At 43.7% G+C, this 11,225-nt stretch overlaps 3 protein-coding genes across 3 annotated transcripts in view; 1 reads left to right on the top strand and 2 right to left on the bottom strand.

Moving 5' to 3' along the window:
• The window catches only part of chd2 (chromodomain helicase DNA binding protein 2), a 34,298-nt gene extending 29,656 nt beyond the window's left edge, over positions 1-4,642 (bottom strand). Inside the window, exons 1-2 of the mRNA XM_060061254.1 lie at positions 4,514-4,642; positions 4,325-4,430 (exon numbers count right to left, since the gene is read on the bottom strand). The gene's annotated coding sequence lies outside the window, so the exon portion shown is untranslated. The remainder of the gene's footprint in view (positions 1-4,324; positions 4,431-4,513) is intronic.
• An 11-nt stretch (positions 4,643-4,653) lies between these two features.
• On the bottom strand, positions 4,654-7,783 carry LOC132464725 (sodium/nucleoside cotransporter 1-like). The gene is given in 8 exon segments (XM_060061262.1): positions 4,654-4,765; positions 4,916-5,111; positions 5,475-5,605; positions 5,685-5,700; positions 5,702-5,808; positions 6,003-6,083; positions 6,189-6,273; positions 7,643-7,783. Coding segments are annotated over 6 exon segments (576 nt in total). The 5' UTR covers positions 6,072-6,083; positions 6,189-6,273; positions 7,643-7,783; the 3' UTR covers positions 4,654-4,708.
• Positions 7,752-10,643, top strand: fam174b (family with sequence similarity 174 member B). Its single transcript, XM_060061263.1, has 3 exons — positions 7,752-8,307; positions 8,759-8,890; positions 9,463-10,643. Exons 1-3 carry the CDS (start codon positions 8,033-8,035, stop codon positions 9,464-9,466), a joined length of 411 nt encoding a protein of 136 aa, XP_059917246.1. The 5' UTR covers positions 7,752-8,032; the 3' UTR covers positions 9,467-10,643.
• The last annotated feature ends 582 nt before the right edge of the window (positions 10,644-11,225 follow it).

Here is an 11,225-nt window from a genome sequence, read left to right on the forward strand (position 1 = left end):
TAGTCCCATGTAAATAAGAATGTGTGTTTTCACTGCCTTACTGTGTGTTCACACCAAACGCGACGGGGCGACAAGATCCCATGCAAAGTGAATATAGAGACGCGCATCGGGAGAGATTTTTCGCGAGAGAAAACCGGTGACAAGTTTTGATTTGTCGCGCAACATTTTCGCCGTGCACAAGCGAGCGCGTTCACGAGGATTTGTGCCGTGACAAATTCGCTCGAGTTGAAATATTTCAACTTTGTCGCGAATTTCGCGTGATGACAGCCAATTAGCGTTCAACAGAGTGCCCACTGAGTGACGTGTGTAAAGTAACAGCCAATCAGCGTTCAACCATCAAACTCAGTGCACTGCAGTCCGGGGTGAACTGCAGCATGGAGGAGAAAGTGGTTGTTGCCGTTTGCGACTCCCGGAGCTCTATATATAATAGTATATAATATAATTGTATAGATAAGATCACGGCCAAAAGCTCTGTGCGCCTCCGGATGGCCGTAGCGCGGGGAGCGCTCATAGGGATTGGGCTTCTCAGGGTTTGTTTACCGGCGTTGCTATGGTTTCCGGTCTTGTGTGTTCCAACGGTTTATTAGGTAGGCCCATCTAATAAATCTCTGTCTAATCAATACTTCGTTCACTGCCTCTTCCGTGGTCATTACAATATTATAAATAGACTGCATCGGGTCCTCCGACGTCTCTCCGTCTTCCACAAAAGGTAAAGACAAGGCAATGGTGGTTATCGTGTTGTGGCATGACATACTCGACAAAACTTGCACAGCGACAGATTATGATTTGTGACGCGACAAAACTTCGGCGACAACGCGAACGGGCGACAAATGTCGCGTTTGGTGTGAATGCACAGTTAGGCGCTAGACGCACCTAAATAACGCGCCCAACGCACCAATGTGCGGAGTTCAAAAAATTTAACTTTTGACGCTCCTACGCGTGACGCTTAGCCGCGATAGCCAATCAGCGTTGAGCTTGACCCGATGTCACTGGCAGAGAGACGGAGGACGCACAGGAGCAGAAGAACATGGACAACCAAGTCATCGTTTCAGTGTGTGTGCTGAAACGATGAGGAGGTGGTGAAACTCACTGTTACATGTGTGGTTGTTTTCCTGTGTCTCCCCTCTCGTTCTCTGTAGGTCTCACGCCATTGGCTGTTCCTCCACCATCGTCCAACCCCCTGTCCAATCTAGGAGCTGTCTGTTGGCCAATCAGTGTCATCAGGCCTTAACTTGCACCTGTTTGTCTCCATTGTAACACGTCATTGTCTGCCTGTTTGTTGGCTGTGTCATGCCGTTGCCTTTGTCTTTGAGATGCCATAGGGGTTTAGGTGAATAGGTAAGATACCCTTGGGTGTACACTACCCTCAAGTAGTTTTCCTCCGTTATCTCATCAGGTTAGAAGCGGGCCACCCTCTGTATGTATTAGCTAGGTTGTATGTGTGCACTAGTAAGTTGTCACTTTATCTCGTTTTCTTTGATTTGGCTCCGCTTATAGTTCCCTATTCCCCTTGGCGGAACATTTGCCAAATAAATGCACTTATGTACTTGGTTTGCTGTCATGCTTTATTGTTCTCCCAGTCAGTCCAACAGCAACATGTGTTATGGTTCCCCTACTCCCCCCCCCTAGACGTAGCAAGCTGACATCCTGGAGCCGCAACATATTTGGGGGCTCGTCCGGGATCCTCATTGTAGGACTCCAAGTCGGGCTGGCTGTGAGTTATTCGGTGCAGGTGTGCGCATAGTGTAGCTGGTTTGTGTGTATAGGATAGGCAGTAGTTGTTTTTGTAGGGCTCGTTATGGAGGCTTTTGTTTTGGGTGTCTTTTTGGCTGATCCGTCTATGGATCGGATTGACAGATGCCGGAAGGCTGATTTATATGCCAAAGCGGCTCATTTTGAGTTTCCAGTTCAGGGGGCCCTGATCAAAGCGAGACTTAAGGAGTGTGTCGTGGATATGCTGGTGGGCAAGGAGGTGCTTGGTGTGACAGTGGCTTCTCCCAGTAGTGATGCCAATGCGGACATGCAGGCTGGGGCAGAGGCTAGGCCACCCGCTACCTTACCGCGTTTTAATCCGTTGTCGCCTACTTTATCAAGGTCGTCTCAGGACGCCCGCTTGCGTATGGAGGCGCAGGAGAGAGAGCTGCAGGCTGAGCATGGAGAGAGGCAAGCTGAGCGTGAGCACCAGCTGGAGATTCGACGGATTGAGGCAGAGAAGGAGGTGAAACTACGGAGGTTGGAATTGGAGGCTGCAAGTGCGGCAAGTTCACCCCAAACCACCCTCTCCTCTCCACTAGCTAGCTCATTTGGCACATTGGATGTGACTAAACAAATGGCTTTGGTTCCGCAGTTCCGGGAATCGGAAATCGATTTTTATTTTGGTGTGTTTGAACGCATCGCAGTTTCTATGCAGTGGCCTAAAGAGGTGTGGCCCCTCTTGCTTCAGTGTAAACTATCTGGTAAAGCTCAAGAGGTGTTGGCGTCCATTTCGTTGGCGAAGAGTCTAGATTACGAAATTGTTAAAACCACTGTTCTTCATGCGTATGAGTTAGTGCCTGAGGCTTATAGACAAAAGTATAGGAGTTGCAAAAAGTCTCCTGATCGTACTTTCATGGAGTTTTCTCAAGAGAAGGCCACCTTGTTTGATCAGTTGTGCACCGCCACTAAAACTACAGATTTTTCCTCTCTTCGAGAATTAGTCCTGCTGGAAGAATTTAAGAATAGTATATCCGAACAAATAGTAACATACTTGAATGAGCAAAAAGGAATGTCACTGTCCCAAGCAGCTGTATTAGCGGACGAGTTTGTACTGACCCAAAAGCCCGCTCATGTGTTCTCTACCTCTCCCACCACTCAGTTTCGCAAGTCAGTTTCGCTTCCTTTACGCTTTAGGGATGAACGGGAGTGTTTTTATTGTCATGAACTTGGCCATTTAATTGCTGACTGTCAGCTTCGTATGAGAAATCATCCACCGCCCAGTTTCCAAGTACAGTTTCTCGCTCTGTGGCCGTTATGCCGAATGTGTGCGTTTCTGACCTTCCTGACCCCAGCTACAAACCATTCATTTTGAGTTGTCTCGTGTCACTGACCGGTGATCCAAAGGACCAGAAAAAGGTTCTGATTCTCCGAGACACTGGGGAGGCCCAGTCGTTTATCCTCTGATGTAGTGCCATTGTCAGGTGATTCATTCTGTGGTTCCAGTGTTTTGGTTCAGGGCATAGAGATGGGGTTTGTGCCAGCTGTGAGCACCTACGGAGGATGTCATGCACTAGAGTTTCGATTCTCTGCCCGAGCCCGAGCCGACCCGCGGGGTTAGGCGCGTTACGCTCGTAATGCGTTCAGTGTGGCCATACCTTTAGAATGAGCCCTTGGGCCTCCTCATGGGTGCCGTCATGTTGCAACCAGTGTTTTTACAGTATCCCAGAATGGACAAATGGATCTAGAGAGATTATGGTTTTGATTAAATCGGCTTAAGAGTTCTAGAAAGGAGGAGGGCGTGTTATCCCCATGTCTACCACCCATTTGTGATAATTAATTACCATCGTTGTGTAGGAGCAATATAATGAGTGATGACGTATATGAAATCCGCCACACATCGTGGTGTACTACTAGTGTCCGAGAAGCTTATCCGCTCTCTTTTGCGGACATGATGAGAATCATCCTCTAGCTAGGCTAGGCAACATACATCTTCACACACACCATGGCGTTATACCATAATTATCAAAGAAGCTTAACCCTCTCCCGGACACGCCTCTTACAGTTTAGGGAAGATGAGCATGCTAGAGGATAGAGGATTCAATTAGAAGGCGTTTCACACCCTTTTTAATCCACGTGTGAAATAGTGTAGCGAATGGCAGTTTGTGGATGAGGGGGATTATAATAAATGGGTGTGGATTCTGTACTACCTCCTTGTTCTTGAGACGTTGGTTTTAGAGGTTATTTTCCAGTTCAAAAACTGAAAGGCCATTACTCTTTCACAGGAAGTTTGCATCAAAAACGAAGGGCTCAGTTATCAAAATATAACAGTGATAATTAAAGGTCTTTGAAAGTAGTTAACCACTATGGATTGAGTAATAGGTGTAGGAGTAAGATGTTTTTTTAACAAACTTAAATTGGCTGCTACCTCCAAAATCTCCCCAGTAGTTGCTACTAAATTGTACTAACTGTAGCCTACCAAATGTTACATGCCAAATAATCCTCACAAACTATATATTGCACATTTTGTGTATATTATATAAATTATTTAGTAGATTCAAAATAAAAGGTTCCTTCTAAATCTAAATGAATGATCCAGCTTTTTTTTTCTTGACATAGCAGATTGACGTACCTTGCGTAGAGGTCATTGCAGCATGTTTGAATGTTCCCCTCCGTCCCGTTGAACACAGATGTTCTGAAGATGCTCAGGCAGTCCAGAGGAGGAACAAAGAGGACCCCTTAGATAGAGTTACAGTCGCTGTTAGCCATATGCAAAAAATGTGGTCAGCCTGGAAAATGGAAGGAATTTTGACTGGCTTACCTGCAATGCAAGCATTGATAAATGATGTACAGGTCCCAGCGAATAGTGCTCTGACTACCAAAGCTGCTACATCTTTTTTTTTGGCTAGGCATATGGATGCTTTGAATCGAGAAATATCGGTTGGATTCAAAACAAGGAAATAACGGTTATATAATAAAGGTTATACAGACCCAGGCCTCCCATCACCAGGCCAATTTAGCTAATATTGGCAAATCCACAGAGGGCGTACGTGCTGATAACTTCCCATCGGACCTTTGATGGACACAACCAAGAGTGTCGAAGAAAATGCACCCATTTTACAATGACAGCTGCATGACGCTATGCCGGCAAAACTAACACTAGTACTGGCAATGCACCCAGTAAATGAAGACTACAAAAAGACAACAAAAAAGGTCCACTCACAGAGATCCACTGTCTTACTCCATCAATCACTTCAAGTCCTTCGACCCGATTCGTTTTTATTTTGGCCAATTTCTTATAGGCCAGAAACTCGTTCAGAAAGAGCTTGGTGCCGAGCAGCTCCGCGACCGTGAAAGACTCTTCGTAGGGTATCCCCATCATAAAAGGCGAAGGGCATGAACACGTAGGAGCAGATGAGCTGCAGGTAGAAGACAACCCCAATAAACCATACATGTTTCCGTTGATTTCATAATATACAGATCTGTGCAACAGAACGCAGCATGAGCCCCAAGTAAATGTCCAGAGAACACACCTGGAAGGAGACAGAAGGATATCCAACCATGCTGCCCAGCCACCCTAAAGTGGCATTAATGAACATCACGATAGCAAGATAGAGTATAAGATTCACCACAATGTTAGCGACTAGACCGATGCTTGCGGACGCTCCATTGCTCGCAGCTTCCAGAACGTTACGTTCCTCCCTGTGGGATTCAAAATAAACCTTTTAAAACAAACCAAATACAAGGTACAAGAGGTATTTCAGGAAGTGACATAGACGTACCAGGAAGACACCATAATGTCCTCATCTGACTGGTCGGCGAACTCCTCTGTCTCGGGGTACAAGAGCTTTGAGATGGCTAGAGCACACGGTGCAGCCATCACTGAGGCGGATATCAGAGAGGACGCGTCAATCTGTATGGATATGGGTTAAACATCAAATCAGGGACCAAAACCAATAGCTAGGCGGGAGCAGAAAGTCAGCAGCACTTACACCAAAGGAGATGAACCCCCATTACACTGCCTGCAATGGTGGCAAATCCTCCAGTCATGACAGCATGGATCTCTGATTCGGTCATCTCCTCTAAGTAAGGACGGATCAACAGTGGTGCCTCTGTCTAATGGAAATAAAGAGGTTGATAAAATAGGTACAAATAGGTACAATTGTTCTATTCTAATGTGGAGTAATCATTCGTAACAACATTTTCTTCAAAAAGCTTCTAGACACAATAAATGTGAAGCTTGATTCCTTTTGAAACAAATGTCACAAATTAGTCAGCGAGATAAAGAAAACAAACAGTAGCTTGTATACCTGTCCAATGAATATGTTGCCAACCACGCTTAATGTCTCTGTGGCTGAGGTTCCCAATGTTAGCTGCATAACCCATGAGATCTATAGGTGGACCAAAACAGAAATCTTCAATAACTCATAGACATAGGTTCAGGCTAAGGACACCATTCACATGTGTTTGGATTGGAATCTGCCTGGCTGCATTACCTTAATTAACGATGATTCACTGCATCAGCCCAAGGTAGTACAGGACTGACATCACACTGCTCAAGAACACCAAAATGGCCAACGCCTGTGGAAACAAATGGAACCAACTGTGTTAATAATCCAGCCAGGCAATGGTCTAGACCAGAGCTATGGTCTAGACTAGTAATCGTTTACTAGTGGCGTTTATGTTAACTAAGGTTTTAATTTATAGGATAACCCTTGAGTTAGCCTAACCCTATCTTAAATGATCACAAATCAAATGGGGAATCATCTGCTTTAATAAATAAATCATGATAATTACTATTACTGAATTTATTTTTTGATAACTGCACACTTGATAGTAGGTTCTTATTTTATATTCCGAATCCTAAGGTGTGGTTTATCAATGTGGTGACATATGGTTTAGTAACAAAACGAAAGCAATAACTTGACAATAACTAACCTAACGTAACCTCTAGATAGCCACCCGTACAAAGTGGCGAAGTCACGTAGAGCTCTACCTTCCGGTAGAGCCCATGGGACCTAAGAGATCGAAAAATATGAATGGGTTTCAATGGAGAGAAAGTAATTATTTTCTGGTTCCAGTCTTTATATGCCCTGGATCACACATATGTTGTTTGTGGATTTAAATGATAATTTTTCATGCAAAGAAAACTAAACTAAACTTCGCGAAGAAGTTTGATAATGTTAGGTTCTGTGTGAGGCCGCTTTGTGAACTCGCTGCTCTCGACGCGAATAATATACGTCACCACCCGCACTTGGAACTCCGGTACAGACATGGCGATCTCTCTGCTCCACTTCACCGCTTTTTTTTCCCAAGGGGAGGATAAAAGCATCGAAAGAGGTGAAAACCATTATAAATCGGCGCATGTGGAGAGTTTCAGTAATGCATATGGGGAGATTGTCAGTCGTGTCCACGCCAGTCGGGGAGCATGACGTCCCATACGAAGACGTGTTGTGTTTTCTCTACAGCCTTTAACTGAACAATTGCACAATAAACGGTCAATCGCTTGACATGAAAAATTATCATTTAAATCTAAAAACAACATATGCGTAATCCGCATATAAAGACTGGAACCAGAAGATAATTACTTTCTCTCCATTGAAATCGATTTATATTTTTCGATCTCATAGGTCCCATGGGCTCTACCGGAATGGGCGTGACTTCGCCACTCAATGGATCTGTTATTATGTGCTGCCCCCTGGTGTGCAATATGAAGAGGTCGATCATTTGCACACACACACACACACACACACACACACACACACACACACACACACACACACACACACACACACACACACACACACCTCACAAATGGTGAGGGAAAGAGGGACAGGAGAGGGAGCTGTGTGCGCGTGTGTGTTTTTGGGTTGGGGTTCGTGTTGGGGCTTCATTTGGATGGAAAATGTAACAACGTGTTAACTACTTCAATAAACTTAAAATGTTTAACCTCGGTCTTTACACTATCGGCACGAGCTGTCGCCACACTCTTGTACCGAGCTCTTCCGGTGCCAGATAATCCCATGTCCTGTTCCCCGCGTTTCAAACGCGCGCAGGAAGGTACGAGAGGACGCGCGTCACGGATAACACACACTCCAAATCTGGCCCAATCTGGCAACACTGTCAAGGAGCAGAGACAAGGAGCATTGGGGACGGCGTCTCGATCACACTGGAAACAGACAGATACATGGACTATTGGATGCATTCGTTGTTTGCTGAATTACCCTAACGCAATGAAACAAGCCTCAATCATGTGACATCGGGATTATGCCAAACTTCAACCAGCAACCTCCAAAAGGCTTCGCACTTTTGACAGCTGTCATTTATTTTTCCCATCGTTATGACGAAATATAAACTAATCCTAACATTTATGTTGATGGCGGTGTCATGGCATGGCACCATCGGTGAACCACAGACTCTCTCCTCACCTGCGACGCGTTTGAACTCAACCACATCCATGACTGAGGATCAGTCGAAGATGAACTCTTCCACGGCCTCCACCGAGTCTCGTATCTCATCCATACTGACCCACCTACCCACTTTGAAGGTCCTTGTTATCCTCATCGTCGTGGTGACAGCTGTGCTCATCACGTGCCTGGTCATTAAAGTAATCAGGTAGGCCCGATTGCAAAAACAGCTGCATCGCTCGAGTGGTCCTTTGGCAAGGACCACATAACCAATAATCATCTCCAAAAATCGCATTTCGTGCATCTCAATGTGTTGTTGTTTTTTTTGCCAAGGGTCATAGTCGTGAACGGCAGCTAGGCTACATGTGGAGGGGAGGTGAAGGGATGGATGGAGCAGAATATTTTCCTCCTCACTTTATGCATAGGCTATTAACAACGATGGTTAACTCTAACATTGTCGCTAGCTGAATCGTGTCATATACATCAACACAGCTGCCACGAGCAATAAACCCATTAAACCCGCTTATCGTGGACACAAGCAGATGCTAACATATGGTCAATAGACATAGGGTACATCATGTGAGACAACATAGGATTATTTCCTATGCAGAAGTTTGGCTTGATATTGTTTTGTTTTCAATTCGGTGTTTCCCTTTTAGATCTGGAAGACGAATTCGGAAAACACGAAAGTATGACATTATAACGACGCCCGCCGAGCGAGTGGAGATGGCGCCACTCAATGACGATAATGAGGATGAAGACGACTCAACCCTCTTTGATGTCAAGTACAGGTTTGGGATTAAGTAATTTACACGTCATCCAAGATCAAATGTTTTTAATATGTTTAAAAAAAAGCTTCTAGGCCTTCCTATGTATTTACAAAGAAGTTCCAGCTCTGGTATGCATCAACAACTTCAACATCTTCAATAATCATTAACACCGATAATATTGCATTTCAGACTTGGTTGTTGTGGCATGTTTTTCCCTGCTGCGTCCCTCTTGGTTTTAATCAGGCTCATGACCAATTTACATTGTTCCTGAAACTAAAATGGAAGGATGAGGCGTTGCCAGTAGGAAGCCAGGGAGCTTCTCGTTATTTTAATAGCTAGGCGTTTGCAATCCAAGACATCTTAGCCCTTTGCGTCAATACTTTTGTTTACTCAAGGTTTGCCCCTTCCGACTTTGCTATTGTTCCGAGAACCATTTCCTCTCAAAGTTTGTAAACCTGATATACTTGACTTCCAAGTCTTACGAGAGTCTGTAGGCTTACTTCCTTCATAGTTTGCATGATTCAATACTAGTTCGGTTTCATCGTCTATTACTAGTGCTGTGTCATTCTCACTCCTATTTTGTTTATTTACAGGTGAATGGAAGCATTGGCGTCAACATCATTTTTTGTTAGAAGAAAATCTGAAGTACTTTACATTACACACTTTGTATTGTATGTTGAAAACTTGACAATTTCCCCAAACTTCAGCAATGTGATTTTTATTGAAGGTTGCTCTTCTGACATTTTTTATAAAGTCTTAATATTTGGGCTGCCATCATCCCATAATAACAAATTTCCCGTCAGATATGAATTGAAACCTACATTTGAATGTTTCAGACAATGCACCACATGTTTGGCAGGAGTTCATTGTAAGATTCTGTCTCATGTACTATCACAAACTCATACAGAGAGACTCAAACAGAACATGTTTTAATTTCAGCCCTAGTTGTTAGCCTGGCCAATTCATTTAAGTGTACTTGACTAAAGCCAAGACCAATATTTGCTGAATCAAATGTACGAAGCATTGTTCATTTACAGATGCCATTTGTGTTTTAACAGTATGCTGTTTACTGCCATACTGAAGGTGGTTCTTATGGCACATATAAGAACTGACTTCTCATATGATATGAGAAGTCAGTTCTTTGCTTGTACTAAGTTGCAGATCTACTGATTAATGGAAAGGAAAATATCATTCCATTAGCTAGGAGTAGGCTGACTTTCACGTCAATGATTGCACTGAATTAATTCTATAAAGTCAACCCTCTGATATAATCGCTGATATCAGCTGCTAAGTGGGATGGCAAAAATGGAACTGCTTACCAATGACTCTTCGGTCACACAGCTGAAACTCTGAGCTGATAACTATTCTTTGACAATGGCTGGCCTTTGGCTTAATTTTTTTTCTTGGTGTTTTTTAAGATCAAGTTTCCTTTGTCTATAAAGGAATGTAGGCTTTCACTGACCTTCCTCAAGGACAATTGGACAGGATGTGTGTGTGTGTGTGTGTGTGTGTGTGTGTGTGTGTGTGTGTGTGTGTGTGTGTGTGTGTGTGTGTGTGTGTGTGTGTGTGTGTGTGTGTGTGTGTGTGTGTGTGTGTGTGGCTTTGACCTCCCACCCAGAGAATGAATACTGCTTTTAATGTCTTAGGACAATATCTGAAGTCCTGTGTTACCTTTCTTGTAGGTGTTCCTCTGTACAAAAATACATATTACAAAGCTTTATCTGTACATGTCTGTAAATTCATTGGACATATATTAAAGATTATATCAATTATCGTTTTAGGTGAAACATTTGTTGCCATTGAGTCCTATTTAGATTAAACATACCTAGATTATTACATTCTAGGTTATCATCAGTTAAATATTACACACTTGGGGTTGGTTGACACTAATATATTCATACACGATAGTTGAAGTTCTGAAGCCCCATCTACAATCCAAATAAACCAGTTGCACACCCCCAGGTAACAGCTGCGTTTGGCGTCTCACGGTCCCTCTTGAGTGCAAACATCCTTTGCTATTCATCCGTCTAATGTTTGACTGATCCTCATAAAGGTCCTAAACTCATTAATTTGTTTAAAGGCTTAAAGGTATCATTGCAGAAGAAAGGTCTCACGGTGTACGACATTTGCATTTTTCCTTTAATCAATTAAGGAATCATTTGAGAAAAATCAAACTGTACTAGTAACGTTGAATGTATTCACTACATGAAGCACAATGACTGAGACACAATTACCCATAGGTTGTGCTGTCTCTGAAACAGACTCCATCCAGAGTCAATAAGGAGATGTTCTGCAGGTCTATTGGATTTCAAGCTGGGCTGTGAGGCTGATCATAGTGGATACGAGGTGTTGACAC

Source organism: Gadus macrocephalus, chromosome 9 (genome assembly GCF_031168955.1).
Source record: "Gadus macrocephalus chromosome 9, ASM3116895v1".
Lineage (NCBI taxonomy): Eukaryota > Metazoa > Chordata > Actinopteri > Gadiformes > Gadidae > Gadus > Gadus macrocephalus.

Excerpts from the sequence above, each read along its gene's own strand:
- fam174b (XM_060061263.1), top strand. The coding sequence starts at position 8,033 with ATGACGAAATATAAACTAATCCTAACATTTATGTTGATGGCGGTGTCA. Across the intron at positions 8,308-8,758 it reads CTGGTCATTAAAGTAATCAG|ATCTGGAAGACGAATTCGGA; the intron begins GTAGGCCCGATT and ends TTTCCCTTTTAG.